Genomic DNA, 22399 nt, shown 5'->3' with positions numbered 1-22399 from the left:
TTTTTACGATATTCTCAAGTAATTTTGCTACAGTAGGCACATATTATTTTGTATTAATTTATATCGTATATCAACTACCATCATCTTCATTGTGACATAACATTAGTTGTTGTGTTGCTGCTTATTCTCTGATTAAGTCAACCAAAATGATGATACACGCTATCCTAAACACATGTAGAATAGTAATATGTGAGATCAGCTACTATTATTGCACATATATATATATATATATGCACATATATATATATATATATATATATATATATATATATATATGCATATGTGTGTATAGTGACATAATATAGGTTTTTATTTCTATTTCTATTGTGAAGAAATCCAACAGTGCCAATAACCTTTGTCACATGAACATCACCGAAATCCAACCTTTTCTCCAACCGCGGCGGATTTCCAAGTGTCTCATATCGCCATTCGAAACACCACAGTATTTTCTCCCTGGCCCCGCTAGCGTTTCCTCTGCCTCTGCATCAACGCCTCTCACGCGCACGGCTCGGTTCCCTTCACGTTCACCGCACCAGTACCCGACAACTGTCCCCACCCCGGCCGTCGCCTCACGCGGCCCCACCCGTCAGTGACCTCCCGAATCGAAGCCTCTGGCGCACGCAAGCGGCGCCCCCTGACCCGTGTCCCCTCGCTGGCTGGTGTTTTCCTCCCCATTTCCTACTCCGCTTCCGCTCTCTCCTCCCGCCGTCGCAAGCATCTCCCGTCCTCTGATTACTCGCTCCCCGAACCGCCTCTCGCCTCGCGTCGCCTTCGCTGCCTACCTAGGGTTTCCGCCTCGCCTCGGGTCCCGCGCCCCACCCACGGTTCCGGCGGCCGCGCGGCGGGTGTCGCTGTTCGCGGGCGCGCTAGCTCGCTCGCTCGCCGGTGGTTGAGCTGGGTGAGGGACGCCACTTCTGGTGGGCGCTTCCGGTAGTTTGATACGGTTGCTGAGCCACGGGGAACGGCAGCCATGTCGCAGGCGAATTGGGAGGCTGATAAGATGTGAGAATGCGTGCTTGTTGCTCTTCGACGATTTCATTGTTTGTTGCTTTAGTGCGAGTGCGTCCTGGGCGCCGTTTTTCGCTTTTCGTGTTTGCCGTTGGGCCTGCGAGGTTTGTGTTTGGAACAGGTTATCCAACCCTGTCTAGTGATTCTTCTTCAGGAAGCACTGGATCGGGAGCTTCATTTGTGGGATCATGGAGTTAAGCGAAACATTTTGGGGCTTGTGAAATGCCATTGGCCTGGGGTGGGGGGGGGGGGTTGGGGGAGGCGATTTGCAGCAGCAGTTTTTGAATTGTGAATTCCGGCTACTGCGTGGTGTTACTGAGGTTCCATGGGAGGGTAAATGGCTCGGTAGAAGTTGTTGGCCTGGCGTACAAATGCACTTGTGCTTTGAAAATGTACAGGAACACATGATGGTGTCTAAGTTTTTGTACAAGTAAAGAATAAAAGATGGTGATAGTTCTTCGTATTCTTAATTCATTGTAGCTAATGATAGAGGAAATTCAGTACCGTTCTGAATGCTCTCGTTTCCAATTGGTTTGTGATGATGATGTACGTATGGATAAAACATTTTTGTTTCAACATCCCTCCTCGGAAGGACTGAAAGATCAATTCCTTAATGAAACAGGCTGGATGTCTACATATATGACTATTTTTTGAAGAGAAATTTGCAGGCAACTGCAAAGGCCTTCCAAGCGGAAGGGAAGGTCTCATCAGATCCAGTTGGTACGCGTCTCGAATAAACTTGAATGAAGTTTTTTTTAAAAGTTGGATTGTCTTTTGTGCTGGTCTTATTGTTCACTTTCTGAGCTTATCTTCTTATAGCAATTGATGCTCCGGGTGGCTTTCTGTTTGAATGGTGGTCGGTGTTTTGGGATATATTCATCGCACGAACAAATGAGAAGCATTCAGATGTTGCAGCATCATATATCGAGGTCTGCATCTTTGCTTTTCATCATTTTCTTCATGGTTAAATCTTCTATGAGATAGGCATGAATCAGGCCCTTCCTTCCTGCCTGCTATAATCTATAGAGTGTTTACAGAAACTATCTACAATGTAGATAGCTATGCCATTCACCTCGACATCAGTTATTCTAAAATGCAGCATGCTATCTCCACGTTGTAGATACTTAATAATTCCTCTGTGGATTGCTAATAATTTGTCTTCTGAGATTGACTCCAAATTTTGCTCGTTAGTGGCCTCTTTTAGATTTGTTATAAGTATATGCTGATTCTATGGTTTCCTCATAGTTCATGATTGAGCTGCTCCTGCACCAGTCATTATCAATGTAACCTGGCAGTTTGACTGTTTTTTTTTTTTCCTACAAATCCTTAGGAGATGTCTCCTGAATTGATGATGCTAATTTAGCTATACTTTACTATATTATTTCAGACCCAGCTAATTAAAGCAAGGGAGCAGCAGCACCAACAACAACCTCAGCAGCAGCAAATACAAATGCAACAAATGTTGTTACAGAGAGCTGCACAGCAGCAGCAGCAGCAGCAGCAACAGCGTAGAGATGGTTCTCATCTTCTCAATGCTACCGCAAGTGGATTTTCTGGAAGCGATCCTTCAATGCGACAAAATCCAGCTACTGCAAATTCAATGGCAGCAAAAATGTATGAAGAGAGGTTAAAACTCCCACCCCAGAGAGATTCTTTGGATGATGCATCAATGAAGGTACCACTCCTAGCTAAATTTGGCTGTTCATATCTTTATTTTTTCTCATCTTACTTTGTGGTTTTAAAGTTGCAGCAAAGATATGGAGAAAATACTGGGCAAGTAACTGATCCAAACCAAGCATCATTACTGAAAGCAGCTGCAAGCGGACAATCCTCAGGGTATTTGCTGAAGTTCTGAGTTGCGTGTGTTTTGCAAATTTCATACGTACAAGTTACATCAGGTGGTAGATCATGAGTACAGAGGGGGAAAAGACAACATAGTCTGTTAGTATTATATTGAATTGAAATATATGTGATTTTTTGCCATGAGTGCTATGCTCTTGTTAGAATACATGGGGCGAAATCCTACATCTGGTATATCTTGGACTGGGGCTAGCTAGTTTTCTTCTTCTTACTCTTCTCTGTATCATGGTTCACACCCTTGCGATCAATCTAGTGACATAACATGTTAATCACATGGCACATTCATGCATTTAATATATTTTCTTTATGGTAGATTGTGCTTCCATGTAAATCTTGCATTTATTTCCTTTTTATTGTTTAATGTTCCTTGACAGTTCACGGTAACTGATTTTTTTATTTTCGAACTACAACTGACAGTTGTTTTTCATCAGTTGATTGTCCATTGATGATTAAGTACCAGCTTCACACTGCTATTTGCGCTACGGATTTATAAATAGCCATTAGCACATTTTCAATATTGGTGTGAACGTGAAACATATTTACTTTTGCATTTTGTAGGCATGCACGCCTTGTTTTAATTCGTAGGCCAGTAGTTTTGCTTGGTATCTTGTAGTAAATTTACGGAAAAAGGGGGTTCTGTTTAAGGCATGTAAGTGTGTAACATTGTTCTGTGAAAGTGGAACACCGAAGACCTGTATGAATCATGTTGAGGCCATTCAGTAAGAACACAACCAAGCCAGTTAGTTAGGTCAGATGTTGACTACTGGATCATCCGCTTGATGTAGCAAGTAATTTTCTAGACGCGTGCTGTAGCAAGTTACTTTCTAGACGTGTAGTACATTTGCTTTCAGATAATGTTGACACTCCATCTTTCATAAGGCAAATTTTGCATGGGACTGCTGGTGGTTTATCAGGCACTCCACAACAAGTTCAGACAAGAAGCCCACAACAGCCTATGGCAGAACAGGTTATTTATATTATCAAAGTGTTTCTTGCTCTAGTGCTTCCATAAGAAAAAAAAAAAAGAAAAAAGAAAGAGGAAGAGAGGGAGGGAGGGAAAGCACTATCAATATCGTTTCTTCATCAGTCATCATATGTATTTTTTGCAGAATATCAAGGCTGAGATCAATCCAGTATTGACACCCAGAGCTGCAGGTACCGAGGGCTCATTGATTGGTCTCCAAGGTAATACTCATCCATTATGTTCCCTAAACTTACCTTTGTCCCAATCAATTATGCCAGGTCATTTCTTGTTGATTTTTTTTTATGATAGCAGCATTCTATACAATACTTCGCTATTCTGGTAGACAGTTTTTTGAAGTTAAATAAAGGTTTCATTTTGACAGAATCTAATCAGGCTGGAAACAACTTAACTCTGAAAGGATGGCCACTCACGGTAAGGTCCTACACTATGATTAAATACTAGTTCTTCGCTTGCATGTGCTTCATTTATGACGCACGCTTGTATTCTGAGATTTCGATTTAGGCTGCATTCTGATTTTCTGTTGGGAAAATGGAAACATTTATTTCTGCGGAGCATATCCTCCCTGTGGTTGCATATTGGCGTAGCATGATTATATTTCCACAATAGATTAATTGGTTTCCTTTCTATGGAACTGCAAATGTGCCCCGTCTACTAATGATGCGAAACATTTAACTTACCAACATCAGCTAATTTACTTATACTATGGTATGCGGTGTGCATATACCTGCACCTAAAAATTCCTTTGTCACGATTGGAGGGAGTTATGGATGTCTGTCATATCCATCTGAGTTGATAAAATAAAAGCTTTTGTTAAAATAAATCTGTGTTGATAAATTTTGATATGCACCAGATTCATCGCATTTTGGGCAGTAGTAAAACCAGCAAACCACATCTGGGTGGACTTCCTGATCATCCGGGCTGTAGTTGCCATTGTCAGGAATAGCAACCTGTATTCAATGGTAGCCGATGGGGACAACGGTATATGAGAGAGTACAGGATAAGGATTCTAGTAACTTATACTTAATGGATAAGAACTCTATATTTTTAACACCCCCTCAAATGCAAGGCGTATGTAATAGCGTTGCATGTGAAAGAGGTGACACTAAGTAATAAATTTAGACTAATACATCCAAAAAACTATCTCTTCAAAGCTATAGTAGAGTGAAGTCTTGTATTCTTGTTAAATCAAGCCGAAGAAGTGCAAAACAAAGCACAAGAGTAAAGTCGTGATGACAACAACAAAAGAATGCCCTTGGTCAAGAATCACAACAAAGCGACGGTGAGTAGCAAGACACCAAAAGAAGTTGTCACTAAGGCTACAGAAAGACCTAGATGACAAAGTTGTATCAATAACGACGAGAAAGGATTAGCTAAACAAAGATATAATTTAGCTAACCACAAAAAAAACGACTAATTGACGAAGGAATATATGGAATCGCACGGTATAGACAAACTCAGAAAGGGACTAGACTTGGATGTGGACGTAGCGGAAAACAACGACTAAAACTAGACGCAAATGAAGTTAGCAGCAGATAGCAGCAAGTCTCAGCCTAGCACAATAGGTGTGGACCCGGCGGGAGGCCACAGGGCATTCGGCGGGGAGCCACGACCGCGGCCGTGGCAGGCAAGCGTGTTGGGCGGGGTGCTGCTCAGAGATGGCGGGGGAGCCGCGACCAAGGCAGTCAGGCACAGCGATGCGCCGGGAGGAGGTGGATCCGGTCGGCCAGGGGCGGTAAAGAGAGCCCCAGTCGGCAAGGAGCGTGATGTGGAGAGGGGGAGAGGTCGAGAGGTCGAGAGAGAGAGAGAGAGAGAGAGAGAGAGAGAGAGAGAGAGAGAGAGAGACAGCGGCGGGCTAGCGGTGATGAGTTCGGTCGTGGGCGGGACCAGGGAGGGTTGGGGAAGCACAGGAGACGGACGACGAGCTGGTGAGGTTGGCTAGGCACATGGGCGCGAAGGAGATTGACCGGGCGGGAAGGATGGATAGGAAGCCGGCGATTAGAGAGAACACCGACGGGATGGGTGGAATAGATCTAGATCGGGATGAGTTGCGGTATCCCAAAAAAACCCAGCTCTAATACCATATTAGGAATAACAACTTGATTCAATGATAGCCCATGTGGGCAATATATAGAGAACATGAGGGAGTACAAGATAAGAACTCGTGTAATTGATATGGACCTAGCTGGAGGAGGCGTCGCTCTGGATGGCGGCGGGCGCCAAGGATCTAGCTGTGTTTCTACCTTAATTGTCTGCTAGCTTTGTTTTGTTCATAGTCACCAAATTCTTGGGTCGATGGGGTCGAGAAACGTGGTACGCTACTTGTGAAAGGTTTTGGCAAGACAATAACCAGATTGTTCCCGCGTTCCCGAGATGAGGAACGCGACATGGTTCCACGTTCCCTCCCGGTGACTATGGTTTTGTTTTTGTTTTTGTTTTTTGCTCTGCTCTTCTCTCTTTGCCGGCCCACACGGCTTTGTATTTTATTTTATTAATGGACTTTTATTCCTTAATATACTGACCCTTTTCAACTCGACTCCCCCACTCCAGTCGTTGCTTTTCTTTCTGTTACTTTGAAAGTAGCTGCTTCAGCTTCAGCCACGCGAATTCTCGATATTCCTTTTTATTTATCGGGTAGTTCTCCTGCCGGTTCGAGAAAAAAAAAAACTCTAGTAACCTATACTTAATGGATAAGGACTCTATATTGCTAACAACTATCTCCATGTACCTCAAATCAGTGGCTGTGTTGCTTTGCATTTGTTCTCCTACGTATCATGCCTTTATACATTACATGGTCAGCTGTGCCGTCACCAATTTCTAGTTCCACTACAGATTTTGTAGTACCGTTTTAAAGCAAAATTTGGCTGTTCCTGTACTTGAATTCTTGGGGTGTTACAGAAAGCATGTCTGCATTCAGCAATTTATATAGCTTTGCAATATAGTACACATCATGTGATTGATGCTACTATGGATGCTTTCTTTCCAACTTCTGTTCTAACCTGTAGTTTCTTTTATCTTCATAGGGACTTGATCATCTTCGCTCTGGAATTCTGCAGCAGAAGTCATTTATGCAGTCTCCACAGCAATTTCAGCAACTCCAGTTTCTGACACCTCAGCAGCAGCAGCAGCTTTTGCTGCACGCACAGCACAATATGTCTTCCCTGGTATCTAGTGATGTTGATAGCAGAAGATTAAGGATGCTTCTTAACAACAGAAATGTGGTCCTTGGACAGGATGGGCAGACAAACAATGGTGGTGATACTATTCCAAATATTGGTTCTCCTGGTCAAAGTGGTGGATCACGTAGTGATATAGATATGCTGATAAAGGTGTGCCTTACAAGCCTCTATCTTGCAAAAGCTGATTTCTAAAGTTAAAACAATATAGAAATGTGTTTGTGAAGTATACTAGTTAGTTAAAAGGTCATATTAGATACAATGTTCTTAGTTTACTATATAGAGGTTGTGTGTCCAAATCAGCGAGAGGGCGAGTAGGATGGATGGAGGAATATTGAGTGTCACTTTTGCCTAAATCTGCTTAAATTGGAATATATTCACCTTTGTTTACTTGTCCACCAATAGTTTTGCTTTATAGGAATGTTTCATTTCAAACATTTAAGAAAGAACAGAGAACAGTTTGAGCTCCTCTAAATCTTTAGACCTTTACGCTCCCTTTTCTGTAAGTTTTTAAAGTTCAGGAATAGTTTAGATATGTACTTTCCTTGTCGCCAGAATTGTATTCTCGCAGCTCCTGCAATGGTGTGTGTGCCTAATTGAATAATTAGCCCGCCTCCTACTAAAGCAGCTAGTTCTACGATGCAATATGAGTCAAGTATTTAAGGACCAGCTGCCTAGTCTATTTTGCGAGCATTTTATGCCGATACATTTGTACCTAAGGTACTATTTTTGCCTTCGATGACTAAAGCTGTAACAGAACAATTTCTTCCTTTCAGTCAGTCTTCTAACTGTTCTTTTTATCTGCTGCTATGCCTCTGTACTTACATTGGTGTTTCTATATAGTAGAAGAAACTTGCTTTTATACAGCAGCAGCAGCAGTTGCAGCAGCACAATCATAGCCAGCAGCAGCAACAGCAGCTTCAGCAACCTGCGCTATCTGGCCAGCAGTCTCAAAGCTCAAACCAACTTCTTCATCAACATGGAAAGTCAGGAGTTGGAAGTATGCATATTGACGGAGGCATGCCAAACTCTTTTGGATTTCCTGACCAAGTATGCTTTTATTATACGAATACAATATTTACATGCTGATGTTGATATTGATGAAAGACATATGGTGCAACCTGCAGTTGGAGGAATAGTTGAAAACTTGACCAACCTAGGAAGGACTAGGCGGTTTTATATTAAGAAGAAATAGGCACCCAAATTCGAGTTGAAGAGGACTCAAACATGGGTGGTGGGGGTGTACACCCTTATCTCCCACCAACTGAGCTAGTTCAGTTCCTTTGTTGGAGGAATAGTTACATTAATATTAATAGATGTACTCCCTTTTCCCTCTTTCATGAGATATTGGTGGTACTTTGTCACAACTGCAATATCTGTATGAATCATGTAGTTCATCTTGGTTCTACTTATTAACTTGGCCACATACAATTACCGAGCTACAAGTGAGTTCTTGCTAGCTGTTAGTTGATATTTTGTTCACAAACACTAATATAAGATAACCTATGAAATGATACTCTTTTTAGTTAACCTATGAAGTGATATTCTTGTAAAGCCGTCAGTAAGCTGCTGTTTCCCTGATTATGCGATTAACGTTGCAGCTTGCATTTTGATCTGGTATTTTAAGACTTGATTTTGGTGTCACTATAATACTATGTACCTATGGAGCTTTAACTTTCTTGTCCTAATAGTACTATGCCCCTTATCACTCGTGATTCTATCTTTTGTTAGAACTGCTTCCAAATGCTTCAGATTAGGCAAATTGAATAATAATTTGATTGAAAAATCAAGAGCGAGGTGGACTTTTGGATCTAAGCAGCTTGGTAGGCTGCGGAGCTCGTAGTGGCAAAAGTTGCTCTATGCCATTTTCCTGGTTGTAATGTTTCTTGTATAATTGCTATTGAGTCCTAGAGTTGTTGAGGCGTTTGTAATCATCTAGTTAATGCAAAGATGCACAGTTCTCCTGCGTATTCTAGTTTGTGTGATTCCAGTCACTTACGGATTGCTTTTTTGTTGTTCAGGCATCAAAGAAGAGAAAGAAACCTGTCTCATCCTCTGGTAGAGCTAATAGTTCAGGAACAGCAAACACTGCTGGGCCATCACCTAGCTCCGCACCCTCGACACCTTCCACTCATACACCAGGAGATGCAATGTCCATGCCACAGCTGCAGTATAATGGTGGTCCATCAAAACCATTGATGATGTTTGGCTCTGATGGCACCGGAAGCTTGACTTCTCCAGCAAACCCGCTGGTATGTACATCCTGAAATCAGACATTCTTTTTCAAAGTGCCATTAGCACATTGGTTTGCCATCAAGATAACAAAAGCTCACAACTTCAGGGTGATATGGACCGTTTCCTGGAAGATGGTTCCTTGGATGAAAATGTAGAATCTTTTTTGTCCCAGGATGACATGGATCCTCGAGAAACAATGGAACGCTGTTTGGTTTCTAGTAAAGGTTCGTTACTATTTCCCTTTGATACCTTGCTCTTCTTGAGTTTGACCCTTTGTGAGAATAAGTCCAAACTATAGTTATCATTATCTTTCTCATGCCTTTTGTTTCGGAATACCACACATTCTTGGTTTTAAAATCTTTGCCGTTCCTTTGTTTCTTAAAGGCAAGCTTGACATATACCCTAGTACTTGTTAAATAAAAATGAAGGATATGTGTTTTCTTTAGGACTCATATTCGCCATGCATCTTCTTTCATAGGTGTGCTATTTAATTCTTTTGCTTGACTGCAACTTTTTTGAGGGGGTTGATGCAGCGCTCATTTGTCAATCTCTGTTTGTTGCAGGATTGGGTTTTACTGAAGTTGCAAATGCCTGTGCAAGTACAAGCAAAGTTGTTTGTTGCCATTTCTCATCAGATGGGAAACTGCTTGCCACTGGAGGACATGATAAAAAGGTGTGGATGCCAAGATAGAAGTAATTACGATTTTGCTGGTGCTAAAGAAGTTTCATTCTCTTACCTACATTTATTTTTTCAGGTTTTTTTATGGTTTACGGATGTGCTAAAACCCAAATGTACATTAGAAGAGCACTCACTGATAATTACAGATGTGCGCTTTAGCCCTGGCATGACCCGTCTTGCGACATCTTCCTTTGACAAAACTGTGCGGGTTTGGGATGCCGACAATGTATATTCCTTTTCATTACTGGCTATCTTATGAAGTTGTATACCTTTGAATCCACTGACTAATTACCTTTGACTATGTGCAGCCAGATTATTCGCTCCGTACTTTCACAGGTCATTCAGTATCTGTTATGTCACTTGATTTTCACCCAAATAAAGAAGACATCATTTGCTCATGTGATAGTGATGGGGAAGTAAGGTGTTGGAGCATAAATAATGGTAGTTGTGTGACCTGTGTTAGGGTCTTCAATGTACGCAGCACTCATTTCCACTGATGCTCATCTGTTTTATGTTTGTATTTTGCTGATACTAGCTTTGGTTACTGATTATAATTTATCTTTGCAGGGAGGTGCCACTCAGTTGAGATTTCAACCTCGCCAGGGTAAATATCTAGCAGCTGCCTCAGAGAAGGTGATATCCATACTGGATGCGGAGACACTACAAGTTTGTAGAACTGCTTTGCAGGTTGGTTACTAGAGATCACAGCCAGTACGTGCTGGTGATGCTTTCATGATTCCTTGTATCTGAACTATGTGCAGTTTATGCTAATACAATTCTAGCTTCTCCGGTACTTTGTTTCACATTTGATTAGATTAACAAATCTACAACTGAGAAATTAGACCCTTTTGGTCCTGGGCTATGCTGTCATTAGTATTGTTTCCTTGTTTGGTTACTTGACATTGCTGTAGCAGCTTGGTGAACTAAACTTATGGTAGTAAGATGGGATTTTGACCAGCTCATCACCAAGCGCCTCCAATCCCAGCTAATATCCCACTACACTGGCATTTCTGTGATAGTTTCTCATTTTTTAGGATTGTTACAGAACTATAAATACCAGTTTGGTCCAAGACTTTAGCTTGAAGGTCCATTGTCATTGTGCATTAGACCATCCACTGGTTTGGCTAAGGCTTATGATTTTTTATGACTGGCCATTGCTTCAAGGATGTTTCTAACTTGCAGTCCAAGTATCCAACTTAGCAGATATGCTAAGTTCACATCATAATATGACTTTGGCAATTAATCTGTGTTATCCGTCGCTGTACTTACTGTAATTTGTAACTTTTGTTTATGTGTAGGGGCACATACACGTTATTCAGTCAGTTTGTTGGGATGCTGCCGGTAACTATTTGGCCTCTGTCAGCGAAGATTCTGTCAGGGTGTGGTCATTTACTTCAGGGAATGATGTGGAATGTGTACATGAGTTGAATTGCAGCGGTAACAAGTTTCATTCGTGTGTTTTCCACCCAAGTTATCCATCTTTGCTAATAATTGGTTGTTATGAGGCAAGTTCTTTCATATCTTAATAGGCTCAAGTTCGTCACTTGTATTATCTCATTTTTTTATTGTGTTTGCTTGTATCTTTTGCATCATGCAGTCCTTGGAGCTTTGGGACATAAGGGAGAAGAACACTGTAACCATCAACAACGCTCATGACGGCTTGATTGCCGCCCTGGCTGCATCGAGTGCGTCGGGGTTGGTTGCCTCAGTAAGCCATGATAAGCTCGTCAAGCTCTGGAAATGACACTGAGGCAGCAACGGTCGTCTGCCTGACATTTCCCATCGTGGTAGGCTGTCTTCCAGTGGCCTGCGCGTACTATCAAAGATTTGTCATGGGCAGATCGCAATCCGCCAGCATACTAACCTCTGATGTACTTTTTTCATACAGTCCTCTCCATTCCCCCTTTCCTCAGCCATTAATCTTCTAAATCAAATGTGCTCCGAAAATACGATTTAGCGCAAAGTTGCATTGCTTGCTGCTTATTCGTACTTCCGTGTTGCATTGCCCCGTTGCAATTCGTTCAACGATAAACGAGATGTAAGTTCTAAGATGAAGCAACGCGATTTGTCAGAATGAAACTTAAATACATTCACATACCAATTTAAAATCAAACATAAATTCCGTAGCTGTTCGCTATTGTAAACCCATCCCAAAGCACGGTACTTCTAGTTTACGTGCAAAGCTACGAACGGCTGAAATAAGAGGTGAGCTTGAAGCTCCACATAAAAGTCATCTTAAAATAAAAAAATGGCACAATAGTAGTAGCCAACCCATAGCGCGTTCTCGAGTTTGGTTTTTCTGGTTTCTGCCGAATCAAATAGTTGAGTTGTTAAGTTAGTTTTTGGGAAGCTGAAAAGTTGGTTTATAAGAAAATAATCTGAAAATTGAGAATTTTAGAGTTTTTTTATTTTTATGTGCTGAGAAATTAAAATTTTATTGTAAAATCTAATAACAAAAAATAAACAACCATAAGTTAGAAAAATATCTTGTCAGCTAAAAGCTAAAAAGCCTTAGCCTAATCAAACAAACACTTACACTGTTACACCTTTACTCCTCAATGTCTTGCGTCACTCGTAAACTCCCGTAGAGAATCATCCGTGGCCGAATATTGTATCGCGATTAAGTCGTGTTTGGAAAACAAAGGTAGTCACAGACGGAGGTTATTCGTAGGGACATGGATGCGATGCAGCAATTTTGTAATGGGCCTTTCTCTGTATCCAAAGGTTATTCGTAGGGACATAATGATATAAGGAACGATGACGTTCTAATATATGAGTGAATTAGAATATTTAAAAATTTATGATAAATTAGTTTAAAAAAATTTATAAAATAAATATATATCAATTTCTATCTAAATGCGATCTAGGTTTATCTAGTGTGTCTACTCTACCGCTCAAGAGAATTATAACCTACTTTAGCAAGATATATTTCAAGTATGTAAATGCAAAAATGTAAATAAGGTAAAGAGACAAATTCAGCATAATGAATTTTTATCTCGTAGTACCAATAACATGAATGTCACCTATAATTCATTTTAGAGCTCCACAAAGGATATGGTACCGATCGTCAAGTCTATTTCGGTCATGACTCTTAAGCTACCAAGTCACTAAGATAAGGTCTCAAGCACGATAAACCATCAAGCCACCAAGGCAAGATCTCACTACTAACCACTCTTTCGATCACTTACCGTCGTGATCACTTCAGAGCTTGAGCCATCAAGGCAATGGTCTCCGCGTCCCTGTACACCTATCTTGCCGCTGCTCCATATCAAATCAGAAGGTCAGCAAGCTTGAGCCACCAAAGTTCAAGATGCCGACGAGTCACCAAGACTCCAAGGCACCGACGTACCACTCGGTCCAAACTAGGATCACTCCTTATGTAGAGAAAATGCCTCTATTAGACTATGATTGTGATTTTGATGATTAATAACAATATAATCAATGTGACTAACATGATTGTCATCAATATATGTTAGTAGGTCTCATGGATGCAATACATGAAGAAGCCACCATAGTCGGGACAAAATTGGACTGAATTGGCGAAGTCTCAGGAAGATATGTCTTATCGGATGGTCCAGTGCTCTGGATGTTGAACTCACCGGAGCATATTTGGCAAAGGGGAGAGAGGCCTGAAGACCTCACTGGAAGGTCCGATGATCAGAGAATATACACACCAGAGTATTTTGTCTAGAGAAGATTGTCGTCATTGAAGTTGAAGATCAAAGCATCGGATGGTCTGGTGATCAAAGTGTTTCACACACCGGATAATAAACAGTGCAAAGAGGTAGAATAAAGATCACCACATCGGATGGTCCGGTGATGAAGGTTGCGTACACCGGAGCATTATCTCTAGAGAGGGTTGCATTGGCTCAGTTGCATGGAGTCAACTCACCGGATGGTCCGGTGATGTGCACCGAATTCTTACACCGGAGAAATTCACACCGTCAAGAAGGAAAGACTCGAATGGCTCAGAATAAATCGCCGAATAGTCTAGTGATTGAGATAAAGTATACACCAGTGTGTCCGGTGTTCATAGAGGCTAGAGTGAGGTTTCAACAGATCATCCAGTGTTAACAACTTTTTTGAGTCGTTGGGTTAACAGCTGGTGCATGGGTTTGAGACTATAAATACACCTCCACTCAGTCATTTGAAGTGAGTGACGTGCTGCTGGAGTCCAGACAAGTTCATGTACACCTGAGAAGATATCTAAGCCACCAAAGTGCTTAATGTGATTATTCAAAGAGATTAAGCATAAGATTAGTGAGTGATTAGTGCTTATAGGCCTAAAGAGAGTGTTGCTAAGTGATCGCTGCTTAAAGAGTGGATCAAGGAGTGATCCAACCTTATAACAAGTGGTACACCTGCATCTTGGAGTCTTGGTGACTTGTCGGCAAGTTTGTTGACCCTTCGACTTGGTGTGGAGCGGTGACAAGACGATTGAGCGAGGACATGGAGACCTTTGCCTTGGTGGCTCAAGCTCTAAAGTGATCACAGCGACAAGAAGCTCTTGGTGGCTTGGTGGCACGTCTGGTTGGAGATCTTTTCTTTGTGACTTAGTGGCTTAAGAGATGTGGGCGGGTGCTGATCGGGGGCATATCCTTTTTGGAGCTCCAACATGGATTAGGAGTGACATTCATACCATCGATACCGCGGGAAAAAAATTCTTGTGTCGAATTTGTTCTCTCTACCTTATTTACGTTTCCGCATTTACATTCTTACAATTTACCTTCTTAGATAGGTTACAAGTGCTTTGATCGGTAGAATAGACACACTAGATAAATCTAAAGCACATTTAGATAGAAATTGATATAGGTTTATCTTGTGTTATTTTTTTTAGCCAAAATAGTTCTAAGTGTCATAATTCACCTTCTTCTTATGACATCACTGATCCCTTCAATTGGTATCAGAGTTAGGACTCACATCTAGCTCTACAATTTATATTAGAGCTTCACACCTTTCACAATGTTTCACCAATTCAAGTGGCATTTGAGCCTTAATCTCATTATGATCGGTTAGGCTTTACCGCCTATTGAGTTGTGACGTTTAGGGTTAGGATGGATTCTCATAATACTCCACTTTTCGACGACACAAATATCTCCCGTGGAAAATTCTAATGTCTTATTATTTGCGAGCTTAGGGGTTAGATGTTTGGAGAATCACCAACGAATGGATGAGACCTCGCATCACCAACAAGGAGAGGCAATTAGATGCATTGATCAAAAGTATCCTTTTATCATCTATATGTGTCGATGCATTTAATTATATTTATTCTCTCACCAATGCACATGATATTTAGATTAATCTCATTGAAATACATGAAGGCACAAATGATGTGCGCAATAAGAAATATCATGTGCTTATTACTAAGCTCAATGGCATCAAGCAATTACCCTATGGAAGTGCCAATAACATGTACTCATGTTTGAATATTCTTGTCAATGAGATCAATAGGTTAGGTTTGACGCCAATTGAAGATGATCAAATGGTGAGAAGAAAACTTTAAACTCTTCTTCCAAAGTACAAGTTGATAATCTCTATCATCTATGACAAAAATGATATCAAGAAGATAACTTCAAGTCAAGTGCTTTGCAAGATCACCGCCGATGAGATGACAATGAACATGTGAGTGGAAGCTTCATCATCATCAGACACTAAGAACATTGCTCTCACAAGCAAGCTCAATGCCAACACATGAAGATAAGGATGAGGAGACAAGAGAAAGACTCAAGCTCAAGCGAAGATGATGGTGATCAAGATGGTGAGAGCTATAAAGAGGATGATCAAAGCACATCAAGTGATGAAGAAATTGATCCTAAGATGACTAAATTCTTCTCAAAGTTAAAGAAGAATATAAAGAGGATTAATGCCAATGTTGATCATCCTATCTCCATTGAGTGATGATAATGATTCAAGCTCAAGTGATGAGAGCATCATCATCTATTACTCCAAGAGAAGCTCTTCCACAAGGTCGTCATCATATGAGTCGTCATCGTGCAAGTCATCACTGAAAGTGCATCTAGCTTTTATATGTGATTTTGGGTAATTAATGATAATACATATGGACTAACAACGTTGTTGAGAATTATTAGTAGGTTGTTTTATAGGTGATGCATGGAGTTGAGATATGCATGAGCTCTAGGTAAATGGAGAAATTGAAAGTGCATCAAGATGAATGAGCTCTTAGTGATGCTCGGTGATGCTCATGAAGCGAAGAAGAAGCTCGATGAGATTGATAATATGCATGAAGACTAATAAGTTACTTGAGGACTTAGGATATAAAGTTGTCAATTGAGTTTTTATGGACTAACCTATGTGTTTTGTGCTTGAGAGTGAGTTGTAGTTAGAATATATAAGAAGACATGAGTTGAATTGAGATATTCTATATGTAAAAGGTGAAGAATAATATTGGACTTCATATACGATAAAGTAAATTTATTGAAGATATCGAATACAAAGTAGTTTTCTGTGGCAATACGATAAAGGGTAAGCAAGACTCGGCTGCGATGGACTATCCGGTGGTGAAAGGCAAGCAAATGACTTTGTGCTAAAGGACCAAGATGGTGGTAAAAAACGAGTGAAAGCTTTGCATCTATACCGTACGATGTCATGTGAAGCTACCGGTGATTCATATCAATCACATGAAAAATTAAGAAGAGATAGAGTGACGATGATACAAAAGTTTGCAACCCTCTAAGTTTGAAGGAAAGAAACGGTACTTGAAAGTATTCAAAGGCTAAATATGATTTAAACGTGTTTTATCTTTGAAATTGAGCATAGGTATGCTGCACTATTAAGAGGGATGCAACGTGAGTTATTTTTCGTGTCTCAATGCTCAATAGTTTTCTAATCAACCCAAAGTGAGAGTTAGCTTAAGAAGTCCGATGCAGAAAGTGTGAAAATATCCGAATTTAGTTTCAGAGTGTTCCTAATTTGATCCAATTCGTTTGAGGTCATGAATTTAATTGGGATGTGTAGCTCTCTAAATAAACTTTCCATAGAGTCCAAAATCGTTTAAATCAGACTTCAGGATAAAAAAATTATCACCATTTTTCAGAGGGCCGGCTGTGCTGAACTCGGATACTCCGAGTTGTCCTGGATACTACAGGTTATTTGAAGTCTCCGGGTGAGGTTCCGAGCTGAGTGGTCTGTTAGGGCCTAAGTGTTTTACCCGGATACTTCGAGTTTCGGACCCTCCGAGTTGTACTTCGGCTAGGCCTTTCGGTTACGCGTTCTAATGCCAATCCGGAGACTCCGGGTTGATCCGGATACTCTAGGTCAGTCAAAAAGGTGTGTAACGGCTAGTTTTTAGGGTTGGGTATATATACCCTCTACCCCCATTGTTTGTTTCTGCTGCTTGGGCACGAAAAAATATTCTAGAGCTAAAAGTACTCCTCCCCACTCCAATCTAGTGTGTCATTTGAGAAGAAAAATGAGTTGGGTTGAAAGATTGAAAGATTAAGTGCAAGTGAGCTAAACTCTATTCTTGAACACTTGAGTTCATCGTCGAGAAGTTCGCAAAGCATTTGTTACTCTTGGAGCTTAGAGCTCCTAGGTGGCTAGGCGTCGCTGGCGAGCACTCAAGGTTGTGGTGTACCATAGGAAGTTTGTAAATGCTTCGATTTTGCCTCTAGAAAGGAAGAAGTTAAGATTGAAAACCCAAGCTCAAGTGTGACCGAGCTTGGTGAGGAAAAGGGTTGAGACAGATCCGGCTCGATTGTGACCAAACCCCTCAATGAATACGCAAGAACCTCTAGAGGAGGTATTCGAATTTCAGGAAACAAATCACGTGTCTCCTCTCTGGTTTTCATATTCTTGTGTTATTGCTTAATATTTGTGCATTTTTCTCGATCTACTTGCTTGTGTGAAACCAATTATAGGTTCTCTATGGATCTACTTAGAATCATCATTTGGAACACACGACTTCATTTAGTTTGAGCTAGAACCCCTTAGACATTGTTTAATTTCAGTTTTGAGCTCATTTTTTGCTGAACCCAGAGGTTCTGGATTTAAACCGGATACTTCGGATACTGTACAATCAGGTCTGAACCCGGAGTATCCGATGAACAGTGTTTTCTAGATTTCCAACTAGAGTTTTCTTACATATGTTTTGCTAGAATTGAATAATTTTTGTCACTTTAAGATTGTAACTTTCACACTTTATTTAGGGTGATTATGCACTAGTTGAGACTAATATATTTAAGATTTTCACTTGTGAAAAATTCGTTAGTTTATTTTCCGCTGCAAGTTTAGGCCAACGGTAAAAGGGGATGAATTTTTTATAAAACGCATATTCACCCCCTCTATGCGACATAATTGTTTTTTCAATTGGTATGAGAGCTAAGTCTCTCTTTTAGTAGTTTATCGTCTAGAGAGTAAAGATACCGACTAGTGAATTAGTGCATATAGAACCACTCCTATTAAATGGATCAAATTATTTTGAGTGGTATACTTGCATGTTTAATATCTTTAGGGCCATGGGTCCTCAAATAGAGCAAATTGTATATGTGAATATTTCTCCTCCTATGATAAACTCTTACCATTTAATAAGGAAAATAAATGTATACATCTCAATGCTCAAGCTACTAATGCTTTATTCAATGCTTTGAGCGAAGATGTTTTTAACATGGTCATGCCACTTGAGGACGCTCATATCATTTGGATTACTTTCAAAGAAAGATATGACAAGTCCAAATGTGATGAAGAACTTCTTTTAGAGGCATCATTTGAGGATTGCTCAACTTCATCAACACATCATGAAGAGCCTCAAATGATTTCCTCCATCGACCAAAGTGGTCTTGCCGTGCAAACCACCTCACCAACATACTACTCCAAGCAAGGTAATAAAATGGTGAGTGGGGTTAGTAATCGTCCAATTCCTTCTTTGGACTTTAACAATACTTGTGATGAGATTTCTATATCTATTTGTGTTGTTAACTCTTACATATCATCTAGTGCAAAAATAGATATTCATCATGATGATATGGTTACTCGTTCTCATAGCGATGCATCTATTTCTATTAGTACTTGTGAGACTAACTTTTTGAAGGAAATAGAAGTTTATGAGAGACAAAGTCTAAGTGGAGAAGCATCCACCTATCCAAGATGTTCTTTGAAATATCTACTTTGAAATATCTAGCCTCCTTAATCTTGTGTAGGTGTGAGTCGTTCACAATCTTTTTGTGATTGTGAACACTTAAAGTTGGCTAGTTAGTTTTTGCTTAAATGTCTACATTCTTATAAAATAATGAGTTTAATAATGCTCTCTAGAGTAAAGTCTTATGAGTGATGCAAGCAATGAATATTTGGTGGTAATCATCAAGAAAAATATCAAGAAAAGATCAAGACTCATGAAAACCTCAAGCATCTTAGCTTTTTGGACAATTCGAACATTCCGGATTGAATCCAGAAGTTCGAGTCTTTGTAAACCGGACATTCCGGGCTAAATTCGGAAGTTCCGAAATATATAGAAGGTTGAAGGTATATTGAGATGAAGAAAGAAGTTAAAATTGGACATCCACCTCAAGTGCTTCATCAAAAGCTCATCAAGTGTCCAAGAGAATGATGTTCAAAAAGATATTTGAAAAAGGAATGGTAATTGTTAAAATCTCAAGTTACAATTTCTTATGAATTTTACCTTTTGTGTATTTGTGAGTTATATAAGGTAAAAGAAATACTAGAGGATTTGGACTTGGTGATGGCTATGAAAGATAAACTTAATCTACATGATCTCATAGTTGTAAGTTCATTCTTGGTATAAGTATTTTCTTTATAAATTTATTTTGTGTCTTAACTCAAAATATAGGGTAAACTCCTATAGATTCTTGAATGAACTATGCGTATATTATAAGCAATTCAAGTAATTGGATGCACATATTTAGGGAGAGCTCATCCTATGTTTTATGCTTTGAGACTAATATTTTTTCAAGTAAAATTTGTGCTTAATCTCTTTGTGAAATGAATATCCTTAAGGATGTCAATGAGAATTGAGATTAGAGACTTGACTATTTATTTGAAGAGCTATTTAATTGTTTAAAGAGTCGAGTTATATGGAAATATATTTACTATCTATCCAATATCATTATATGAAGGTAACATTCTATCACAATGCCTTAGATTCATATTCTTATTCATTGTGTTAGATTTCTGTTCTGCACAATTTTCTGGAGTGCTCCAGAAATCGGAGGTTTCGGGTCTGGCCGAAATATCGAGTGCTCCAGAACTCAGAGGTTTTGGGTCAGATCGGAATATTCGAGTGCTCCAGAACTTGGAAGTTTCGGGTTATATCAAGAAACTCCGGGTTCTAGAAGTTTCTAGCTCTTTACATGTGTAGGTTATGTATCTATGCTTGTTTAGAGCTTGTGCTTATCCTAGCATGTGTAGACTTTATTGCAATCTTGTCATATCTATTTTGGAGCCAAAATAGTTTTAAGTGTCATAATTTACCCCTCTCTTAGGATGTCATCGATCTCTTAATCTTGATCATTTCTTCAAGATGCAGCACATAGCTACAATTTATTCTAGGCCTAGAAGCACTAAACACACTCTTATTTTGTGCTTAATTAATTTGGATGATCACTTTAAGTACTTTAGTGGCTTGGATGCATTCTCAAGTGTATATGAATTTCCTCTAGACTCCAGTAGCATATCACACCCTCAAATAACTGAGTGGAGGGATATTTATAGCCTCAAATCCGTCAACTAACCATTTTCCCAATGACTCACAAAAGCTGTTAACACCGGATGATCCGGTGAGAATAGTACTAACACCAGATTATCCGATGAGTACAAAACTCAGAAACTAGCCGTTAGAACTCCACTCACAGCCTCCGTGAACACCGAACCTTCTGGTGAGTTATCTCAAGCCATCTGATTGTTTTGCAGCTCTTTGTGTAAATGCTCCGGTGCATCCATTCAGTATTTATTCTATTCACACTGGATCATCCGGTGAGTTAAACATTCTCTTCTTTTATCTAGAAATACTTCGGTATAACTATCTCTGTAATCACCGGATTATCTTGTGAGTTGATCTTCATTCTTTAGCAATTTCAGTTACAATTGCAAGAAATGCTCCGGTGCTATACTCTGGTGTGCACAAACCAAGCACCGGACTTTCCAGTGGGTTGATTTTCAGTCTTCTGCACTCACATTATTCTCTGCCAAAAATGCTCTGGTGTTATCCTGTGTAAATCACTGGACTATCCGGTGCATTCTTTAGCAATTTCAGTTACAATTGCAAGAAATGCTCCGGTGCTATACTCTGGTGTGCACAAACCAAGCACCGGACTTTCCAGTGGGTTGATTTTCAGTCTTCTGCACTCACATTATTCTCTGCCAAAAATGCTCTGGTGTTATCCTGTGTAAATCACCGGACTATCCGGTGAGGTCCTCAGCCTTCTCTCTCTTTACCAGAAATACTCCAATGAGTTCAACACATAGCACCGGACTATTTGGTGAGGCTATTGGCCTCTATGTACAATGCTACAATGAGTGCAAACTTCTCTACACCGGACCTTCCGATGAGGTTAATTCTCCTAAGACTTCTCCAATTCAATCAAACTTTATCCCGACTATGGTGGCTTCTTCATGTATTGCATCAATAAGATATACTAACATATATTCTTGACAAACATATTAGTCCCATGACTATAATGCCATTAATCACCAAAATCACAATCATGACCTAATATGATCATTTTCGCTACAGATACAATGCAATATTTTTCAATGGCCTTTCTCTGTACCTTTTTTCTAGCGAATTTCTCAGCCGCACCCACCGGCATACATCTAAATAAAATATTACTCCATTCAATTCAAAATAAGTGTTGTTTTGAGTTACGTGCAATCAATTATTTTAAATTTTGGTTACAATTTTATGTAATGAGTTTAGATATTTGAAAATGATATAGGTAAATTTATCGAAAAATACTTTCATAATAGCATACTTTTGTTATATTTTATCAATATATTATAACAAAAATAATAGTTAAAGTTGTATTTTGAAGATCATATCATGTCCAAAACGATATTTATTTTGGACTAGAGTGATTATTTACTAGTAAGACACAACTCAGAAGACTATATCTATGTCCAAAACGATATTTATTTTGAACTAGAGTGATTATTTACTTAGTAAGACACAACTCGGGATCATTTGACTTTGCTAAGACCCTATTTGTTTCAGCTAAAGATTATGGATTGTGATTCATAATATATAAGCTGAAATAAATATATCCCCATCATAATCAAGCTTATAACCATCCAACAATCTAGATTCCATCCGCTCTTACAAGTTATACAATCCAACTTCTTACCGTCTAAAACCTATCAGCTATTTTTCATCAACTGAAATAAATAGGTTGTAATTAACCTGGAACATCCACCCTCCGGTCTAACCTGATGGCTCATCCTTTGTTTGAGCTATTGGCAAAAGATTTTATTTTCGTTATAACGAGATAAAAA

General features: G+C 39.7%; 1 protein-coding gene across 3 annotated transcripts; it reads left to right on the top strand.

Moving 5' to 3' along the window:
• The first annotated feature begins 662 nt into the window (after positions 1-662).
• LOC133915520 (transcriptional corepressor LEUNIG-like) lies at positions 663-11923 on the top strand. 3 transcript variants are annotated; one of them, XM_062358720.1, is made up of 18 exons: positions 663-1002; positions 1631-1728; positions 1828-1937; positions 2396-2683; positions 2759-2844; positions 3748-3835; positions 3978-4053; positions 4215-4264; positions 6874-7179; positions 7873-8076; positions 9048-9278; positions 9368-9485; positions 9825-9934; positions 10017-10166; positions 10249-10413; positions 10508-10627; positions 11239-11445; positions 11538-11923. In XM_062358720.1, exons 1-18 carry the CDS (start codon positions 971-973, stop codon positions 11682-11684), a joined length of 2586 nt encoding a protein of 861 aa, XP_062214704.1. In that variant the 5' UTR covers positions 663-970; the 3' UTR covers positions 11685-11923. The 3 variants fall into 3 exon arrangements, with proteins under 3 accessions (XP_062214704.1, XP_062214713.1, XP_062214696.1); XM_062358729.1 differs by having other exon boundaries at positions 2753-2844; positions 11239-11377; XM_062358712.1 differs by having other exon boundaries at positions 664-1002; positions 2753-2844.
• The last annotated feature ends 10476 nt before the right edge of the window (positions 11924-22399 follow it).

The sequence above is a fragment of the Phragmites australis genome, chromosome 1 (genome assembly GCF_958298935.1).
Source record: "Phragmites australis chromosome 1, lpPhrAust1.1, whole genome shotgun sequence".
Taxonomy (NCBI): Eukaryota; Viridiplantae; Streptophyta; class Magnoliopsida; order Poales; family Poaceae; genus Phragmites; species Phragmites australis.
This window is presented reverse-complemented; position numbering and strand designations above follow the sequence as displayed.

Coding starts and splice junctions, on each gene's coding strand:
- LOC133915520 (XM_062358712.1), top strand. CDS start 971: ATGTCGCAGGCGAATTGGGAGGCTGATAAGAT. Junction 1,729..1,827: donor GGTCTCATCAGATCCAGTTG/GTACGCGTCTCG, acceptor ATCTTCTTATAG/CAATTGATGCTCCGGGTGGC. Junction 8,077..9,047: donor CTTTTGGATTTCCTGACCAA/GTATGCTTTTAT, acceptor TTTGTTGTTCAG/GCATCAAAGAAGAGAAAGAA.